Here is a 22392-nt window from a genome sequence, read left to right as displayed (position 1 = left end):
TGAGTAAGCCTGAAACCTTCCATAAGGGAGGTGAATCATAATTTAAAATGTTTATGTTCTCTGAATCAGCATGAATTCCTAGTAAGACCTTTTCCCTTCTTTCTCTCTCCCTTCACACTCCTTCTCTCCATTCACACCCACATGCTCATCCTTGGCACTTAAGAATTTTGTCTGTGCTACAAGCATTGGCAACAGACCAAAACTGGCCACCTATTCCTCAAAAACCACTCAGCAGCTCTGATGAATGTGATGGTCAGTGCTTGTCTGTCTCCCATATTTGGTCACAGCTGTCTTATTTTAAGAGGTAAGGTGGATGGGGAAATGCTCTTTAATGGCAGCCCATTGGAGCATATTAAGGGAAGAAAGTTTCAGTGACTTCAGAGCACAGTTGCCCAGAATGTCTGGCAGTGAGCAGGAAGCCAGGACCTCCTGCAGACCAACAGCTGCGAGGAACAGAAATAATCCTGCCAGCTACCAGGTGTGGAAAAAGCTTCGCAGTGACTGAATGGGGGGTGCAGGATCTGTCTACCCTCAGAGTCATAGAAAGGGCTGAACTGCTCAGGATTCCCTTACTAATGGCTATGCTATTTCTAGGAAATGATGTACTTTCTGTTATTATCAGCCTTAAGGCATCTTCCTCTCCCCCATTTTAAAATAAGGATTACTTGCAGTGTTTCTTCTAAGAAGATCCAACATTTCTGATTGTAAAAGCCTTTTAGTCATCACTGGGAATCTTGCAATGAGATTTAAACAGGAACCTCAGAGCTTTGGCCAATGATGAGTCCTCTTCAAAGCATCAGCACCACAAGAAGTTAGAAGTTCTCATTTTTGGAGAGTGCTGGATCTTTATTTTGGGAAGGGCTTCTGTTACAGTATTACAAAATAGGTGCACAGATTAAGGTAATGAAAGCCTTTCCATCACTTCTGAAAACTCCCTTCAGTCACGGCAGTGAAACCAGAAATTGCGCCAGTCAAGTAACAGCAAACCTCTCCTTGACTACAAGAAAACAGTAAAATTATCCCTCTTTTTTCCCCTTCCTACTCTATCAATCAGATACGTGCTGAGATTTTTTTTAATCTTACTGCTTCAGAATGGTAGAAGTGACATTTACTTTGAGATGAACCTCAGCTAAAATTTGGTGGCTTCTGAGAAATCTTCTGTTTGCTTACATTTGGGTCAAGCTTTTCTTTTGTATTTGAATCATGTCTAAAAGTATTCTGACATCTTCTGCTCCGCTCTGAACAAAATTGTCTAAAGCAAATGCTTTGTTCTGGAAGCTGTTACTTAGCCAGCAGTGTCTGGTATATTATCCATTGCAACCCCTTTTCTCCATTCTGGTGCGCATAGTGAAAGGGTTCAAATTAAGGAATTTTGGTTGAAGAATAAAATCAGCTCTTAAAGCAGAAGAATCTCTTTCTGTCTCAAGCTGGTCCATTTGCTTCACCAGAAGAAATGCACTAGAAAGGGATTTTCCCTTAAACAAGCACATCGGCCTCAATATTTTGCCTTGTTCAGATATGTACTCCCTCTAACAGAGTAACATGTGCAGATTCACATAAGTTCCCTAATACACAGGAAACAAAATTAGAGCAAGATGTGTCTACAGAGCAAGTAAAACATCGCACAGGCTTCTGTTTTAGAACAGAATAAAAGGATGCCCTTTTATCTGCTGTTTTCTGGCATCACTAGTGAGGCTAACCACATGGACACTGCTCCTTAGGTACCTAAGCTTTTGCAAACTCAGTTCTGAAGATGAAAATGCCAATTTCCTGATACGATAATTGGTTAATAATTTACACCTGTAGCAAGCAGAATATTTTGAGTTTTAAAACAAAGTTACTACAAGTATTGAAAGTCCTTACATTAAACTTCTCACTTTCCACTCAACTGCTTCAGCAGTTTGGTTTTCCTGCATTACAATATATTTAATGGAATCAACTAATCTCAACCAATAATCTTTACATTGACACACCTCTGAATTTAATTAGTATCATTATCCCTTTTCTACTGAATATCTTTATCTTCCCTCACCGCCCTTGGTAAACACCCCTCATGTATGTCTTGCAGTCCTTGTTGTTTGTATAGGCTCTTGTTACTCATCACTCTGCAACATGATGTTGCAGAAAAAAAAAAGAGGGAATAGAAAAATAGATGTGAATGAAAAACTGCCAGTTGTTTTAATCAGTGCATATGTTATATGTTTGAGGGTTTCCCCTCATTCTACCTCGGCATCTCATTTCACAAACTGACCTTTTCTGCTTGTTTTTAAATACTATTTTATAACCTTCATAACTGAATAAGACAGAAGTGATTTTAACAAACTTAAATATATATATATATTATATATATTTATACTATATATATAGTTATATATATACTAAGTTTGTTAAAATCACTTCTGTCTTATTCCTAAACCCAATCCAGCAAGTGGACTCCTGGTTTTCAACTCTGACATTGCTGGAGCCTCACTCACTTTAAGTCAGCAACCAGCATACTGAAAATCTCTTTGACTTAAAAGTACTATGAATAAACAGCCAGTGTATTCCTACTGTGAAAATATCACAAACCTTTCTTCTTTAAGCTACACAAGCACATACTCTGAGGGGGAAAAGGTCCTATACATGCAAAAACTATAGAAGTACTACAAATGGAATTGTGCTACTGTATTCTGAGTGAAGGACTGAAGCACCCCACAGAAGTGGTTGAAGTGAGTGCAGCCATACTTTTTCCCCCTCACACCCCATAAATCCTTTCCTGCATCTCCTCCTGTCACAGAGAGAAAGTGGGAGCTGGGCATTCCCACAGAGCAGTTGTGCTTGCTGTTCAGCCGAGCAGTCGCACAGCCTGATGCTAGTCAGTTCGGTACTGACTTCTACTTTACATTCTTGTTCCTGCCCTGGGGCTGGAAATCCTCATTTCTCCACGTAGTTTCTCTGTTTCTAATCCCACTGGCCCAACCCTGCAGCATCTCCTCAGGCTGAGCCCTGGTGCATGCCCTGAGGTGGTGAGTCATTTTGGAAATGGCGGTTCACATGTGAAAAGAGCTGTGTGTAATTTTGTATTTCGTAGAAAAGTCATCTCTCCTTCACCTCCTCATGCATTTCCTGTATCATTCTGAGAGGCACTGCCTTCAGAGATCTCTTTTTCCTCCTGGCGCAGCCGCACCGGTGGGTAAGCATGCCATCCCTCCCGGCAGAGTACTGGTATTCATACCTTCAGTGCTGCTCTCCTCCACCCCTCCCTCTCCTTCCCTTCCCGGTCCTTCCTTTCCTTTTCCTCCTGTGTGGTAAAAGCAGCTTGCTGTTCAAGGGGAGGAGAAGAAATCCTAGGACATGTTTGCCGTGTTTGTTAACTGCTGCTTCAACCACAAGCAGCAAAAACCACCCTGGCAGGTGGCTTTACATTTCTGTTTATAAAATCATAGAAATGCAGGTTTAAATCATCATTTTTCCTCTTCAGCGTTTTCTTCCTGTTTATCTAAATTTGATCCTCCTAGAGCTCTCTCTTCCTTACGTCTCTTTGCACCCTCAATTAAATCACAGCTACCAATCACAACAACCAAAAGGGATATCAGTGCTCTGGGTGCACACAGCCTCATGGATACACCATACCAAAGAGGCACAGCTGGCTGCACGGGGTGGCACTACACAGAAACAGCGTCCATAGCTGACCTTTTAAAACATTATGAAAAGCACCTTCTCATTTTAACTTCTTCATTGTGCAAAGTAGCAGTATCAGGGGGGAAAAACAACAACAACAGAGTGTGTCCAGTGCATCATTTCAGAAATCAAGCAGTTTCCTGCATAACCAGGGCAGGGAACATGCCCAAAATGTTCTGCTCTCACAGATAACAATTGCGAAAGTGGATGGTGTTTACCTTAAGGGAACACAAAGTCCTCTGGTGGTTCAGACTCCCTTGGGCAATAGGTTCAGGGTCCTCACACGACTTGGAAGTGCCACTCCTTTCTATCAGGTTCCTTATTTCAACATCAAGCTCTTTACTTTCACACCTGCTTAAAAAGAAATTGCAGAAAGACTTAAGAAGGGAGATCTGTCTGCTGTCTTCCAAACATGACAGCAGACAGAGTTTGTTGTCCTTGCTCTATCACTATCTCACTATGCATAAAGTTGATTTCCCTCCTCTTTATAATCCTGCCTCTTCAAACCATCTTACTTTTGTGGAGCCACAGCATGGAGGAAGAAAAAAAAAAGCAAGTGTAACGTCAGGATATTTGGGTGTGATTCAAGAGCTAGACTTACAGCGTAAGCAGACTTTTGCACAGGGAACAAAGCCACAACATTTCAATAATGGAATGTTCTCATTCACTAGAACATATTACATGACTTTTCACTTATACAGAAAGATATTTCCTTGTACCGACTCCTTTATTGTTTGTATTAAACCAATATGGTAGCTATTATGTGTAGCTAGTGAGTTCAAAGGAAGAGAGTACCTGACAGAAAAAGAGTCCTGCATTTTGTTAGACCACTTGGAAAGGGAATTATGGCCAGCTAAAGTCCCAGAGAGCAAAAGAAGGGGTTTCTTGACACACGTTTTCATAAGCTGCTCCAAACTCCTGCAGCAGTTTCCAAAGCCTCCCTGCTGCTTGGGTGGCAGAGCCAGACCTGGTGATGGGCTGGCTTTGTGAGCAAGGTTGGCTCCCCAGTGCCAGCACACAACCTGGAGCTCCTTAGCTTCCCTTCCACTTATGGTCTGAGGAGATGAGCAGGGCTTTGAGCACTCACAGGACTGGGAAGGAGCCACAAAGCCTTCTCAGCACAAATGCCTGTAAATCAAGAAGAAAACTTCAGGAGAAAAACAAGGAACCTTGAAAAAGAAAACCAGCCCTTTTCTGTATCACTAAAAAGTTGCAAAATCCCAGATAGCAGTGCAAGTGGCAGTTTTTTCCTTCTTAAGCAACTGTTTGCTAAGCTTCTTGTACAATAAGTTCTGGAGTGGTGGCACAATCAACGGCTCTCTTTGGAGGCTTTGATTTCAAGCAGCTACATAACACCAGCGCTGCCCCATCAGTAACCCCCTTCCCTCTAAGTGCGCCTCCTTGGAAAACAGCAGCTTCAACTCATTAGGATTCCCACCTCTGGCCTAGTGTGAGACTAGGTTGGTTATATGCCATGCAGAGAACTACTGGATGCACTTGAGGGTGCTTGAGAGAGCTGAGAAGTTATGGCACAGAAGCAAACACTTGTGGTGCAGTTTTAGAGAAAAAGTGTTATATATTTACATCTAGGAGAATGTATGAATGAATGATATTTACATTAGGGGAGAAATTGCTGTTACGGCCCCCTCAGAAGCCCTAAAAACGTGGGAAGAGTTGAGGAGAGGTTAAGTACAGCAAAATGAAATGTTACTGAGCAGCACTGAGGGATTTAGGACAGCTGTTAAAACCGCTAACCAACACTTTCAGGCTAAGCTTTCAGAACTTCCATTTTTACTCTGTGCTTGGACAACCAACACTCAGCTTACAGAGCTGAGAGGAAAAAACCTCTTCTCTACATGTAGCTTCTCACCAAAGATTGTTCTGCTCATTACCCAGGGTTGCAGTCACATACATATCACTTTTAGCTTCTCACAACCTCTCTGCTGCAAATGGCCATCCTTTGCTGCTGGCACAACATACCCATCTGGCTGGGTCAGAGCAGTCAGGTTTCCCTTCAAGTGAAATAAAGCAGCTTAGAATAAAACAACTGCTCAAAGGAAAATAGCAATTTCTAGGGGCAGCTCTGAAGAAAGCAAAAGAGGAACAATCTTGGCAGCAGTGTGCACTGAGGTAGGCTGCACACATCTCCACTGCTCAGCCACAATGAGAGGAGATATCTGACCACAGCCTACTGAGATCAGAGCATGAATAAAGCTGGGAAATCCCCAGTAAGGATGGGGGTTGGCTTTAAGTGCTTCTTCTCAGTCAGGAAGTGCTCATCACTCTGCTCTGTTTCCTGCAGCTTGCCCGACAGACTGCTGTTCCTGGTACCTCCTGCAATTCCCTTTCTCACTCTGCATTCTCCTTCCTGGGCTTAGTAGAATACAGGCAAGAAAAGGATTAAGATCCAGCAATGAAAAAGACTGAGAAGCACAAACAACTCAAAGCCCTGCAGTTGGTTGCTGCTCTGTAATACCCATGTATTTCAACATCACCATGAAAGTTAGAAAACTAAATTTCTTTGTCTGGATTTCTCAGTGCACTTGTTTCTTCTCTCAGCCTTAAAACTGGGGTGTTTTGACCAGAAGCTCTCCCCTCTGTCCATGTGAATTTCAAAAGAACATTAGTTACTTCTATACTTGGAAGGATATATTTATTGTGAATTATGTAAAATGTTAATTAACCGTACCTGTGATTTAGATGCATTTTACATACCACACCTTCAGAGCACACAGATGACCCAAAGTGCTTGAATAGCCCTCCAAGAGAGCAAAGATTAGAGCTACCATAGCACAAGGCTACTGTGCATGATAACATGAGCTTCTTCTAGTGAGCAGCAGAGGGCACACAGCATATATCTGCCGCAGAAAGCAATTCTTCCTGGACTGCTTTTGGTATTGTGAAGTTCACAGACATATTTGTCCATCGTTAACATCTTTAATACCTTAAATCACTATCAACATTTCCTAAAGCTGGGTATTTTGTTTCTCATTAATGATTGTGGGTTTTTTTTTGTTTTGTTTGTTTGTTTTATGGAGAGAAAGTGGGCAATCCACTAGAAGAACAAACAAAACAGAACAGGTCCCATTTACACAGCATGTTATGGTTAAAGAAGATGACAATAATAATGTATTATGGTAACTCCTCTTTGTAAATTGTGAGTTACGTGCTTAATTTTGTTTGCTGGGAAAATTAAATCTTCTGAGATGGAAGCAGCACGGACAGATATAACAAAGGCAGGTGGTGGCTCACTGTAAGTTTTAGCAGCTTACAGGAAAAGGAGAGAGCACAACCTTACTCATAATTTCTGTGTCATGAACACTTGAAATAGTTGTCAGTATCCTTTCCAGCTGTGCTCTCCAAAAGCAAGAAATTCCTTAGGTCTGTCCTCTTTCTTTTGAGAGCTGCCATCTCAATGCAGAAATTCACTGCTAGAGCTGTGTAACAAAGATGTTTTCATTTTCCCTTAGTATTTACCTTGCTGATGTTTTTCTCTTTTTTCTTTCCTCTCTCTTTTTTTTTTTTTTTTCTTCATGCTCCATGATGTATCTTTGTGCTATTTTAACTTCTGGATTTAAATGTTTTTTGGGGTTTTTTTTTGTTTTGTTTTTTTGTGGTTAATTACTTATAAATAGCTGCATACTTTTTATAGCAACTCAGTTTCTTCGCTGAGAGTCAGAATAAAAACGTGACCAGCCCGTACTTTGTCTATGACTGGAACTAAAATTCCTACCTAGATCAATGCCATACAATCAAATAAACTATTCAATTCTGTCCTCAAAGAGTTATGTTATGAAGTGCTGGTTACACATGCACAGTTTAATTAAATTACGTGTGTAGCAGAGTCAGAGCAAAGCTTTGGCCCCAAACTATCACTAAAAGTGGAATATTATGGCATCAGAAAGGAAACATGAGACGTGGAAATCAACAGCTTCTATTAGAGTCAAGTGCACTTCTTTACAGTCAAGCTTCTCCTGTTCAAGAGAGACAGCACAACACCCCATTAAGTTCCATTTCTCGAATGGAGTAGCAGCCATGCCCAGCTCCTGATTGCCTGCTCTGTGGCCATTTCATGAGTCATCTTGCAATGGATCGCAAAGATTCATAGCTAAGAAATACATACTTGTATTCAAATAGTTGTGCATGAATCCCAGGAACATTTCCAGTATTGCTGCCAATATCTTTTATGAGCTCTTATCTCTCCCTGGTTTTCACTGGGAAAGACAAGGTATTATTATTGTCTTTTTCAGTATGATTATATACTAACATTATTAGTATTATTAGTAATGGCTGTGTGGGAATGGTGCAATAATTCAACGAGTCTCAAGGAATATATTGCAAAATTCTGAATTGACTGATTATTTGACCAGAATTATTTGTTCTTTCATTAAATTAACAATATAACTATTTGTAATAATAATTTAAAGGGTGGTGTGCTGGGGTCATTCTCCTGTGATTGGCAAAAGCAAAAATAAACACCATAAGCAATTGTGAGAAAAGGTTTTAAGCCAGGATTTATGGCCAGACACCAACAGCACAGAGCCATACTTGGACGGGAAATGAATTCCAGAGTCTAGGGGTTAAGCACATGCTATGTCCCCTTGGGTGGGCATTTCAGACATCCCATTCTTGCAACCAGGTCTAGAGAGCTGATCCTTAGAAAGAAGTAAACATCTGAATTTGAATTACAAAGGACAAACTGGTTTCTATAAGTTAAAATTTGAACAAATTTCAAGGCAAACCATTTCAGCTAATATTTCCCCTATTTATGATACAGCACTTAATTTCATTAAGGAAAATACTTTTAGAATTTGGGCAAGAAAAGACCTGCTTTCAGAATTTCAAATCTAGCATGGGTTAGAAATATTTGAAAGAAGGATAAAATCAGGCATATACTTCTTTACAATGGCAGTTTATCCATAGAACTATACTATTATCTTATGTTCCGTGATTCTGAAGGTTTTTTGCTCTCTTAGTTCAGTTTTATTTAATAATCCCTAGGCTTTTTTCCATGAACATATATTAGGATTTTTATATTAAAATTTTACCCACCCAAGACTAAATGACAAAGAATTGCCAATCCAATAAAAGACAGGAAGAAAAATCTTTTGCCAAGAAAACAAGATAACTTTTGTTATAGAATTGGGTGGGTTTTTCATTATTGTTATTTTTGTTCTCCTTCATAACCTCATGAACTCTTAGAGCTTTAGTAAGACATTAGCAAACCACGGGTTCCTGGGCTGATAAACAATAGCTACAATGTAGTGCAGCTCCCTAAGAATCAGTGGTGCTATTCCACTACTCAACACCCAGCAAGCAGGTCTCCACTTGGAGCTTAGGGCTGGGAATCCGAGCCCCATCTCTTGAAATGGAACTGCACTCATTCTACATTTCTCCTCTCACAAATCACTCTAAGAGACTATTTATTGGGCATAAAGTACTCTGCACAAGTGCAAGCGCACAGAAAGAACACCTGCCTTTGTTGACTATGAGGACCCAAATAAACAAGAAACAGAAAAAAAAGGAACGATAGAATTCATCTGGTATTTCAAAAGCATAGTTGGAAAGCCAGGCATGAGCAGCAGTTGAGCTCCACCTCACAGAACTGCACTGTCTTCAGAGTGAGAGGTCCCAGATGCTGGGAAAAAGGGGCTGGCACTGATACTTGGGAGCTAAGTACGAGATTATGCCTAATCTTGCTCCACTCCCAAGGAGAGAGCTCCACAAGGCAAGGTGTATGATATGAATTATAACAAGCGTGGATACTGAGACTACAGCAGAGAAACCGCTTAAACTTTTGCTCAACATGCAATTCAGCCAAAACATCTGCCTGTCACCCCATAAACGTCCCTACACTTCTGTTCCCTTTACGACAAAGGAATGGAGCTTTTAAGGAACATTTAATAGCCAGCAGCTGTTTGGCTGTCAAATGCCACATCTGGAGAAGCTGTGCCGTAAATGTGAACAGAAACAATTATTCTTTAATAGTTTTGCTTAATTTTAAGAATTACACAAATCACAACAACAAAAGAGGTGCATGTTCTTAATGGAAACACATCTGGTTTCTCTGAAAAGAAGCCAAAAGAACGGGTCCGGTGATTAACTGAAGCTGCTCATGTAATCTGCCCTGCCTCACTGAAGAGCAACAAAGCTACCGATATGTAGGCACTCAGTGTTTTCCAGTGTTTGGCTGTTCCCTTCAACAAATAGGGGACATGTGAGAAGACAACAGCTATGCTGGTTACATCATTCCCCTTTCACTAGGATCTTCTGCTTAATTATACTTCCAAAACCCATAATTCAAGATCTTCATGATGAACAGAAACGGGGAGAAATTCAAACCCCTGGGAAGTCATGGAATGGGATTCACTAACTTTGTCAGGCTTCACACAAGCTTCCAGTGAGTGACTGAAGACCGTCTCCCAGGAGAAGCAGCACATGGAGCAGTGTCACCCAGGCTCCCTTCACAGGGCTCATGCAGCTGTGTGGGGACCCCGGGGGGTGGGGGTGGGGGGGGGGAGGGAGAACTGAAAACTGAAAAGGAATTGAAGTTTTTCCCTGAAAATCACCCAAAGCGGAAAGCTCAGCCAAGCGTGTGCTTTCTGAGCAGATCAACTCCTTACTCTGCTGAAAGGCACACCTGCAGAAAGCTGGTGGGAGATGGTGGGAAAGTGTTGAAAGAGCCGAAAACTAAGAGTTAACAACACAAAGGGAGACAAATCTACAGTACAGCAAAAATTAATGTTTCCAGCGCTCCCTTTCTATGCAGACCAATAGCCAGAAAAGCTGGAAGCCTCAGCAGTTACCCTCCAGCAGCACTGCCTGCTTGCTCCACAGCCACGCCATAAGCACCGGGTGTCCATTTGGGCCTTACAGGCACCCTGGAAAGCTGTCATCCTGCTGCAATTAAATGGCTGATGTTTTTAACTGGTGTTTCACACCTCTGCTCTCTCTCTTCCTCAACCAGGTATCACTGCAAACTGAACGAGACCTATGCACTGCCTGTTCTGCCTCCTAGCTCACCCTTGGGCAGGATGTAGATGTGTCATCAAAACCTCACCGATCAGGGCACCTCTGGAGCAAAACAAGCCCAGGATTCATTTGGGTCAGTTTCTCCCCCATAGGCCTTGCATATTTTCCATTGTCTACTATCTGTGTAAGCAGAATAAACAGAACACCACTTGGAAATTCAGCCAGGACATTTAACTTACAGTAGCTGAGGAGGATAATCAGCTCTGTTGAGTCAAGTCAACTTCTTGCCTGTGGCAGCTGTTAGGCAGTCAAATGAAGCACAGAGGAAGCTCACTACACAGCTGCCTGTGTCACAGATCCAGTGCTTGAACTGCCAGCACCTGGCATCTGCTTTCACCAGGAATGCCATTGCCTGAAAGGGTTCTGACACCTCCCGTCAGAGATGGATTAGAGTCAAACTGCATAAGCAGTAGCACATACTGTATTCAGCAAATGAGAAATCCCAAGCAATTTCAGAATCCACTTATTTCACAAACTAGAAGGAAAAAAAGAAGTTTCTTTCCAGAAAAAAACAAACAAACAAGATGGATACAGTACTACATATTTCATAAACATAAAAACATCTACACTTTCCTTTTGTTTTGTTCTCCTCTCTCACACCTGCACATTACGATCAAAAGGTATTAACTATCCCCAACTACCTGAAACATTTATGAACATTATTGTCAGAGCTTACCTTACTGGATACAACAATTCCTTTAAACTCTCAGCATTCTTCTTTTTCTTTAATCTCCTCACAACTCACTGAATCTTAGAAATGGGTTGACATCATCACAGCCTCACTGAAGACTCTTAACCATCCTGTGACCTCTTTATCTGAATGAAGCATCTCTCCATCCTACTGTACAACCTCTTTTCCTGCCATTATCAGTAGAACTAGCTTTACTTCACAAAGAAGTGAGCAGACCCAAGAATCTCTGCAGTCAGAAATACTAAAAACTTGCCTAGATAGGCTCCAAGACATCTGATCTGACTAACCCCACTGATTCAGACAACAACGAGTGCTTTCCAATCACTCTTCTCAGTACCTAATATTCTCATGTTTTACCCGTTTAATCAGAACTGATACAGACCTCCACTGGGCAGATTAAAGTGGGAAAAAAAGGTAATTGTATTAGGCTGAGTCTCTGGAAGAAAAAAAATGACTGACAAATGCAGGAAAATCTTGATTATACAGTTCTAGTAGCTTAATACATATGACTATATATATATATATATATATATATATATATATATATAGTAAAATATATAAAGTAAATATATATATATATGTAAAAATAAAACAAAAGGAACAAAAGGAGAAGTTTCCCCACAAGAAAATTAAAGATATGAGACTGGTCATACCTTTCCATCTCAACATGCTGATGGGAATGCAATTCTAGAAGGTCCTCTGCCTCTTCGCTCTTCCTTTTGAACTTTTCACAGTGAATCTATTAGAAATAGGGAGGAAAAAAAAAAGTGCATTCAGAGTGGAGATAAATCAGTTAATAATCTCTGAAAAAAAAATTAATTGCACAATCACAAGAAGAGACAACCGTGCATTGTCTGCATTCCTGTTTTCCCATGACTTTAAAAAGTCATTCCACTGCCTGTATCGCAGGCCACCAGGGTATGTTTCTTCACGGTGTGTGGGACACCTCTCTTTCACCAGCAAAGGAGCCCATGAGTCTTATTCTTTTCTTTAGGAGAAAGTGACAGAAGAATAGCATTATTGTAGTTGTAATTGGAATTCCGGGGAATTAGATTTTATCTTGACCTAAGAGATTTTATAACACCTACTGTAAGAACAGCAATGGAATGAAGTGGGAGTCATCAAGAGTAAAATACAATATTTATGACCAATTACAAGTCTCTTATTTTATTGGCAACATCAGCTTAACATGGAAGCACAGCTGAACTGTTTTATAGAAACCACGGTGCTTCACCTACGTGCAGATAAAAAAATGTAAAATACAAGTTTGCCAGAAGAGGATCATGTTTGGCACCCTTCCCCTCTCCAAATTCCCCATTCCATCAGTCATTTCACACATTTTAAATACATGCTATAATCACTAGTTACAAGAATCCTATTAAGAAAAAATGCCAATTCATTGTCACGTAAAATTTGATTCTGGCTTGTTTGAGTCTTGTGAGTGTCTGCTTACTCATAACAAAAACAAGTTGATGTACAGAAAGCTGCATTTGCTTGATTTTAGTGGGAGCTGCAGACACAGGGGGCTTCTAGAAAGTTCGATACAGTAGGACAGCCCACATACTAAATGAATGTGCTGTGTTAAAGGGATAAAAGAAGTTACTGACCAATGTTGGTAAAATGAATGTAGCAAGAAGTAAAGAATGTTTGGGTGTGTGAGCAGGGGGAATGAAGAACACAGAAAAAAATTGTTGCACGCCTTTTTGCAGTGACAGACCTGTTCATCTAAGCAGCCCAGGCTTCGGGGTAAAAGCAGTAGAGAGTTCAGTGCTGTTAAAGGCAGCATGATTCACACTGCAGATCATGGCCAGGCTGCTGCCAACCAAGCAACACTGCAGCATGACCACCTGCTTTGATCTGTCTCCCTCAACCTCCAGATAAATGGATGACTGCGTTGATGCAGGATAATTTCTTTGCCTTTCATTTCTCACTGCTGTTTGGTGATATCAATTCTGTCAGTAATGTCAGTATGTCAGTTCTGAATAGCTTTTAATTTTTATTTTTTAAAATCATTTTTTTATTTTTCATGACAAAATGAATCCAACCTGTGTTGGCAGCACTAATTGTCCTACAGTTACATATCTGAGCAAGAGACATCTGGACAATTGCACAGAAAATGCACATTTTTGTTGTAAAAGGAACTAGAAGCTTTTACAACGATACCGTGAAATTTAATGCTGTAAGGCATTATTATTAGATCAGACAAATGGAAGCCGAGTTGGATAAAAATTCATCTACTTCAAAGAATTAAGGCTCTGTAGAAAATAATAGGGGGTTATAATTGTCATGGAAAAGATTGCTCACAATTACATAAATTTTCTGCTTTCTGTAAAGGTTGTAAAAAAAATGGGAACACTGAAAAAAAAAAAAAGAGGGTCCGTTCTTCTCACACATTTGTGTTCTAGGAGTAATTGAAAATGTTTAGTAAAAAGCATGCAAAAGTTTATCAGCCCCCCAATGATAATTTAAGCCCTAAGTACTTCCTTAATATACCCTGAACAGGCTGTAAGAGACTATTTTGTTTGGAGTACAAATGTGCATTAACAAGGAAGATTTCCATGTGTAAAACAAATGTGAAGAGAAAAAACTCCCCAGAGAGGGACTAATTCTTATAAAATATTAATTATAAAATTAACAACAGCTACCCAGGCACTTATCAAGCTTATTGAAACATTAATTAAAATGCATTTCAGAAGCATCTGTATTGTAGCTGTTACATCTGCACTGCTCTTCCTTCACCTCCTGCCACCTTCTCTTTTTCTTTCCAATCCTACCACTATCTTAAGAGCATCCTATTTTCCCGAACCTTTCTCCAAACACATGCTGTAATTCACTGGTTATTCTATTGTGCCAAAGCAGCATTTGGTGGGGATGTAATGCAGGATGGCTCCCAGAAATGAACAGGCCTAAAGAAGGCAGAGAAGGGAAAGGGACTTTGTGTTCCCCCTGCACGCCCTGTCTGGAATGGCTGAGTGATTCAGTTATACAAAACACCACCATAGACAAGACATTGTCACAATGCAAGGAGCAGAAAGCACACACACAGGAAAACAAACAGAAGCATGTGCTAGTAAATTACACACGGGGAACAAACCCATGCATATGTTACCTTTTCACTGATTTGTACTCCTTGTACTACAGAAGACCTGTCACAGCCAGACCAAGCAAAATCACCACCTTTAGTAATACCCAGATTGCAAAATAGCTCCAAAACAAAATGGAACATATGTAATCACAAACAAGCCCACAGATAAACAAGCTGGCAGGTTACACATTATCAGTGCTTGGCTGCTGTGTGGGCGGAGTGGGGGAAAAGAAAAGGATTATTACTGTAAACGTGACCAAAATGGTAGAGCAACCAGAGGAAAAAAAAAAGTCCAACAGCATTTCATGAAAGGCATCCAATTTGAAACTAATCTAAGACAGGAATAAAGCCGTCAAGTTTGCTTGTTTGTTTACCCTGTAGCTCTGAAGAAGTCAAATATGAAATAATATTTCTGCAATGCCTTCCTCCCTGGATTGCTCCAGGTTTAAAGCTTGTAAACAGCACTAATGTTCAGTGCAGCCAGCCCTGAACCAGCCACTACATATATTTCTGCTTCTGTATCCTCTGCTCCTCACTGAAAATGCAGCTTCAGCCATACAAGCACAGCATAAAAAACCTCATAATCTCCTTCGCTGGTCATTCCTTTGTAAAGTACTGAAAATTCAGCATTAGGCAGTTTCTAACTAAAAAAATATAAATCTAATGCTTTATTTGTGTCAAAAATGACAAGTTACTAGATTTCTCAGCTCTGTCTTGCCCAACTTGATTCCATTACAATGAAGTTGTAGCAGCACTGCATGATGCAGGAAGATTTAATACTTAATAGTTAAATGTGATCTCACCATTAAGTGCAGTTATTCTTGGTTAGGTTAGCACAGCATAAGAATGTTAAATATGCAAAATACCCTAATTTGTAGATGCCATCCCACAAACCCATGATAGTCAGAACTTCGTAGCCTATTCTCATTTCCTGATATAATCACAAATGATTCAATAAGCAAAATAAAGTAAAACCCCAAACAGCAGAAAACCATCGCAGTAGACCTGGCTGAGGAGCGAGGCAATTAAAGGCTGACTACCCTATTTCTACCCAGAAATAAATGTCTGGATTTCAACATCAAGTCGATGTGACTCTGTACTTTAAGCCGTTTGGCATTTGTCCAGGAAATAAAACACACAGCATAATCTCTGCATTTGCTTTCTCATACGTGATATAGGGCAGTGACTTTGCACTGATAGGCACTATCTGCTGTTTAGTTCTTCAGTCTTACTAGTGCTGGCTTTCCATAACAGGAGGTCTGAAAATGTTTCCACTGACATACACGAGTGAGTTGAAGTGGTGAGTGCAGATTGCTGTTTTTAAGTATGTGACTTGGCTAAAATAAATAAATACAGAAATAAAAATAAGAAGAAATATCAATGTATCACTTTTACAGTACATTAGAAGAGAAACAGTTAGACATGCTTATTTGTTTGAAAACTGGTCCATTTTCCTATTTCTAAACATCCTCAAATACAGATGTAGTTTCTCAAGGTCTTCAAGGTGAGAAAACATTCCCAGGTGAGCATAAACACTACCAAAACCAGAGAGCATCACACCCACAGTTTGTGCATCTGCACAGGTGAATCTAAAACACAGAATATAATTTGCAAGGCTTCAAACGATGCATTCCATGCTAAAAATATTAGAACTACACTTCTAATGTGCAAGAGCCAGTTAAGAAACAACCACTGGAAGTCAAAAATCATCAAGCTGCCATAGCAACACACAATATGCCTCAAAATGTCCTCAGAACTTTCTTAAATTTCTGCAAAGTCATCCTTTGTTTCCTTTCCCTCGTTTGAAGCCATAAAAAGATGAAAAAGAAAAGGAAAAGATGAAAAAAGATTAACTCATATTATTATAAAGTTGGGGGGTTGGCGGGGGGAGTGGGCAGCTGAGCTTTTTTGATTTGGATAGCTTTACAACACACACTTGGAAAGTGCTATAAGATGTGTGGATAACTGCAACCCAAAACATCACAAAGAAAATCCCAACATTTTTTTCTGTGTTTCAAAATAAAACTTTCATTTGTTGAAGACTCCTTGATGTTTGTATACAACCTGTCACTTATTCTCAGACACCATTCCTCATTTTTAATGCTGGTAGAAGAGATCATTTCTAGAGAATGGTACGTTTGACTGAAGTCTGTCATTGCATAACTGTGGTTGTCAATGAGACTTCGAAGATTATTGTAGGCAAAGTCTATGAAGGCAAATTGTTGTTAAAAGAATATGATATCGTTCCAGAAAGTACAAAATGCAGTGTTGAAATAAAATTAAGTCTTCAACAATAAATACATTTGATTCAGTTAAAGGTTGTTTATCAAGAAATCACAGATAAGTCAAAACAGAAATCTGCCAGACAGACAGTTATTTGGAAGAACATTTATAAACTAAGCACCCTTCTTGCAAGAGCACTTTATGAAGGCTTTCCAATTGTTCTCAATAGCTCTATCTAAATTCAATTAGCATGACAATTTACTTGCGGCTGGGCAAGATGAGACAGAACTACTGTTTGTTAAATGCCAGCTTTAAACAATGCAGTGAAAAATAAAATGTGCTTTTTTTTTGGTGAAAACTAATCACCAGCAGTCATTACAAAGCATACAGAGGTGGAAAGACCCTGCAAGATAAAATCAAAATTAAATACATATTTTATAGAAATGGTTTTGTTATTTTCCTGAAGAATTTCCAGTGCAGATCTCACTACAGTTCAACTAATGTTAAGGAGAAAGAAAGAACGGAACTTCATTGTGCAATTCATGCCAAGAAGAAAAATATTTAAGATCTATTAAGCCCAATAACTTTGGAAATTGTACCCTGGAGTACAAATAGGTAACCTGCCATATTAACAGAAAGGAGATCACTCCAAGGGCAGGGCCCACGTGGCTGGGAAGGAGTTTATGAGAAAAGCATTCAAGACAGAGGCAGTCCTACCCACAAAAAGCTGTGCAGCTGTGGGAGCAGAAGTTTAATGCTGAAAAGGTAAGAAAAATCTGATTTAGATGAGAAGTTTAGCTCCAATATATTTAAATGTTATATTTTCCAAGTAAGCTTCAAAATATCGAGGCAAAAAAAAAATGAGAAAGGAGGGGAGTACACAGTAAGGTAGAAACAATCTGAAAAAACAGTTGTCCAAAGAAGTTTGGTGTTTCTTAGCTGGAAGGAGCACCAGTGCTGAGCAACTCAGAGACCCATGAAATGCATGTTGCTTCGCATACACTCAGTGTACCCATCCTCCTGAAAACTTGATGTTGTTGCTGCTAGAAATTAAGTCTCTGCCAGTAGTACATCTTGGCATGCTGCAGATCAAGCAGCAAGTCTAGGGAAGATGGCCCTTTAAGAAATTCTCTTTTCCCAGGCATCTGTGAACATTTTTGGGATATCATAGGGGTATCTACAACTTGAGATGGGGGAGCAGAAGCTGGGAGGTTCCTACAGCTGCCCTACTGAAAGGAACATGCAGATCCTCTGGGAGTGAGCATCACCGCTCTGAAAACAGAAGAGTTAATTCTCACTACAGCAAGCAGAAGTACCGCAGCTTTGCCTTTTGTCAGACAAGTAATTAAAAAAAAACACACAACAACACATTTGCTTTCTTCTCCCTCTATACAAACCTCATCTCATAGCTCACCCTGCTTCTTAACCCAAAATTTTCCACTCAAAATTTCTAGCTATGTGGATACAAGAAATCCTTTTCAGGTTGGAATGCTTCAGAGGCAGAACCTCTGGACCACTCAGAGACTACTGGGGCTAGAAAAAACAATAGTAAATATGGATAAAGGCCCTCCTGTATCTTAGCCACAGATCCAACCACAGGAATTCTCTGCCTGCTCATCAGCAGCGCAGGGTCTGCCATGGTCTACAGAAATTGTAAAACTTGCAAAGGTTTCATCAGAAGCACTACCCAAGGAAGTACAGGTGCAGCCCAACAGACATGCACTGAATCTATTTGTATTTGTTACTTAAGTGTTTGACATAGCCCTAACCCACTACCTGGCAATAATATTTTACCTTTCATTGTCCATCTTTGTGCAGGAGAAGTGTAAAAGCTCTGCTATAAGAGAGTATAAAAGTGCATAAATTACATGATTCCTACATAATTATAAAGAAACTAAGAAGTATTTAAAAAAAATAAAAAATAATTTTAAAAAAGCTATTAAAGCATCAAGTTTGGGATTTGAGATCTTTTTAGCAACTGAAAAGTGCGAAGAGGCAGATGACTTCACCCCGAGGCTAGGAAGAGACCTAGTGATGCCAGCTTCAAATGCAGCAGTTACTCACCATCTTAGGCAAGGTGTTCATCTCCGTGCTGATGGGCTGGTATGCGCTTGTCTTAATCAAGGCTCTCTGAATCAAATAACAACTAAGTGGTTTGGAGGCAAATATATACCTATCTCAAGGTTTAACCTACACACCAGGCTTAGGGAAACCCCTTTCTTAAAGTCATTCTAACATTGAGGACACACTCATCTCTTACAAATAAACACAGCCCACACAGATCTACTTGAAAGCGCTGCTTATCAGAGACCACAGAGGATTCCCTCTCAGTTTTCAGATGGCCATGGAACAGTGACACAATGGCACACCCACTCGCCAGCAAGAGACGTGTGGTGGGAAAAGTGGTGGTCGAGCATGGTGGAAAAGTTGTATAAACTCAAAGGGTACAAAACACAAGCATTAATCTAGAAGTAGAATAATTTACTGTAAGTAGTAGATAGGTCAGGGAACCATTTCTAGGAATTCTTTTTAATTAGAATTCATTCTAAAGGTTTCCCTGCAGAAATAGCACTCAACCCAGCCAAAGTCCCTTCATCAGAAGTGACTTTCAGTGCTCTACCCAGGCAATAAATATCACGTTATCGTTTCGGATTTTCTCTTTGAGGAAGAGAGCATACAGAGGAGGAGTCTGCAGAAACATCTTCCCCTCCGCTGAGAAGTGATGCAGCAGTTTCAGGATACACTGTTCATCTCAGGCTACAGTCCACTGCACATAATAGCTCATTAATCAAGTTTCACAGTCGATAAAAGTTAATGCTGTCATTCTGTTACTTACTATGAATCTCATTTCTAGACACACTGAGATCTTTCAGCCTGACTCTTGTGTTGGTTTCGGTTTTGATAACAACAAAATCTGTGCAGTTTTCCACCAAGGAGAAGCAGTTCAAACATGTTTATGAAGCTCCCGTTGTCTTCTGTACTGAAAATACCAGTGATTTGGGTGCCCTGGAAACATCTTCATGCTCCTAGAAGAAATATAGCAGCTGCTCAGTAAAGCAGGGTAGGTTTTTTTGTCACACCATTTTAGCCTCTGCCTCTCACGTGCAAACGCACACTAATCATCTGCAAATTCACATCCAGTTCACTGTGGTTTTGTTTAAACTAAACTATTCTGGAAACACTTGCAATAATAGCACAGAAGGCAACAGGCCAGGGTCAGGATGTGGGAGACTAAAGCTCAAATCTTTCTTCTGCCTAAAGGGCGTTTAACTGCTCTTGTACTTCTAGGACAAGCATTTCAACTGCTGGGTTTGCATGGTTATTTCTCGAGTCTTTTGCAATGATAGTCTTCCACTGCATATTGAGTACTTACTATCTCTTTGTTAAAGAAAACATTAATGATTTCAGCTTGATGGTTCCAGCTTTTACCTATGTAGTTCAGAATTACTGTCTGTCTGATTAGAATGAATAAAAGGCACACACATCACCTCCTTTTGAGAACACTGTCCTATTCACTCAGCTCAACATCAGACCACTTACAATCTCTAGTTCTGATCTCTATTTTAGTCCTATCTAAGTGCTTATAAAAAGCAGAACATCCTCAACAGGAGAAGCTGATAGCAGTCTACCAGCTCAGTAGCAAACAGAGCACCATCTTGGGAGACAATGCCATGTACTCAAATCCTTCCAAGCAGCAAAAGAAACTGAAGCCAAGAGATGTGCATCCGAGAAGAATTTTTTCCACTGGACAGACAAGTAACAAGGGAATAACATCACTTCTTCCCCTGTAATACATTCACAAGAAGTGCAGTGAATACAGTCAACTACATTTTTGGCTTTCACTGCACTAAAACGCAGCTTTCAAATTTGGACGCATGAACAAGCTTAATTTCTTTGGGACTGGAAACAGTTCAGCAGCTTGTTGTTATGTTGTTGTCATCTGTCAGCTCAGCAACAATGATGGAGCTAAATTAAATCTTTCCATGTGTGCTGTTCCTGAATTTAATATCCATCACCTGTTCAACACCACCATCATTTCTGCCAAGGAGGCCAGGAATAATAAGATTTTTCCTAATCCAGGACCAGGCAAAGCCAGTATTGCTAAGCCTTTAAGATCACATCCTTTCTTGTCTGAAGGGGTGCATGACATCCCATGAGTAGCAAACAAAATATATACGTATGTTCTGTGAAGCATTCCCCTGAACAAAAGGTAAAACGTTTACAAACACCTTTAAGTCTTTCTGAATCACACACGTTCACTGCAGTACTGGGTTGTGTAAGAGCCTCTTAACACCTAAGACTGAAGCAGGCACAGGTAGGGGCGCATTGCTCTGGTCACTGCAGGACCAGCTACTCGCTTAAAAACACTAATAGGGAACAGGATCATAGAATGGCCTGGGTTGAAAAGGACCTCAAAGATCATTGAGTTTCAACCCCCCTGCTATGTGCAGGGTCACCAACCACCAGACCAGGCTGCCCAGAGCCACATCCAGCCTGGCCTTGAATGCCTGCAGGGATGGGGCATCCACAACTTCCTTGAGCAACCTGTTCCATTGCATCACCACCCTCTGTGTGAAGTATCATTGATACTTCCTAAGAATCAGCCGTGAAAACATAGAATGGCTTGGGTTGGAAGGGACCTCAATGATCATCTGGCTTTAACCCTTCTGCTGTAGGCAAGGTTGCCAATCATTAGATCAGTCTGCCCACGCTCTTCCAGTTTGCCAGCCACCTCGACTCAAACAATCACACTGTTTCATTTTGAACACTTGTAAACGGTTAGTGACATTCATGTAATGCCATTTTCATCACAGCAAGGCAGGCACAACAAAAAACACTGTGGAGGTAGATAGATGTAGACGATGGAAAAATTGAACGGGGGGGAATCCTTTCTCTTAACCTCCAGTGGAAAGTTGTAGGGGTACAGCAGAAGTCACACATGCATCTTTTCACCTGACCTCCCTCCTCCCCCTATTCAGAAGAGGAAAACCCCTTTGGCTACACCATAACACATCTGAATAATAAAAATTTCATTGCTTCTCATGCATATCCAAGGCACTTATCTATAGAAAGACCAGATTGGATGGCTGCCATTCAAATCATTTTATTGTTCACTGAAGAATTGTTTGTATAGGGTTTTTCCATGAGGGAAAAATAAGGAAATGAGTTAGAGAAAATTTAATATAACGTAAAGACAGCAGCTTAAAGTACCGGATCCTTGGTGACTTGTGAAGGGCTTAATTGCCATGTAAGTATTATTGAGGAGAGAAAAGACCACTGCAAGGAAGAAAAGAAACCGGGAAATAAAAAGCAATTTTGAAAGTACTCAAAACAGTTTAGGACTCCAATATTCTGGAGAGGAAGCTGAAGGTAGATTTTTGCTGTTTGAGAAGTTTCTGAGGCTTAGTTTTAAGGTTATACTTTGATACCACACTTATGGCATTATGAATGATTTCATTCTGCTGGGAAAATAAAAGCCTTCCATTGTCAACACAAAAGTAACTCACTGGTTACCTACAGCTGTCCTCCTCCTTTTGGAGCATGAGCGAGAAGCCCACCTACGCACTTAACCTTTGCCAAGCTGAAACACTCTTCTGCTTCTCTCACAGAAACAGAATGGCCACTATTGTAGTTTTCATTATTATATTTTTTAAAGTCTCAAATGGTCCAGATTAAGTAGTTATTCAAAGCAGTCAGTTCC

General features: G+C 40.3%; 1 protein-coding gene across 5 annotated transcripts in view; it reads right to left on the bottom strand.

Moving 5' to 3' along the window:
- Positions 1-22392, bottom strand: part of TNIP3 (TNFAIP3 interacting protein 3) — a 74590-nt gene that overhangs the window by 33311 nt on the left and 18887 nt on the right. For 3 of the 5 annotated variants that reach the window (XM_015861936.2, XM_015861934.2, XM_032444502.1), the window contains 2 exons: positions 12037-12122; positions 3879-4014 (listed from right to left, as the gene is read on the bottom strand). In XM_015861936.2, the coding sequence (XP_015717422.1) occupies positions 3879-4014; positions 12037-12044 (144 nt within the window). In that variant the 5' untranslated portion in view covers positions 12045-12122. The remainder of the gene's footprint in view (positions 1-3878; positions 4015-12036; positions 12123-22392) is intronic. The other 2 variants (XM_015861937.2, XM_032444501.1) reach the window with 1 other exon arrangement.

This window comes from Coturnix japonica, chromosome 4, assembly GCF_001577835.2.
Source record: "Coturnix japonica isolate 7356 chromosome 4, Coturnix japonica 2.1, whole genome shotgun sequence".
In the NCBI taxonomy this organism is placed as follows: Eukaryota; Metazoa; Chordata; class Aves; order Galliformes; family Phasianidae; genus Coturnix; species Coturnix japonica.
The sequence above is the reverse complement of the archived record's forward strand: the minus strand, read 5'-3'. Positions and strand labels throughout refer to the sequence as shown.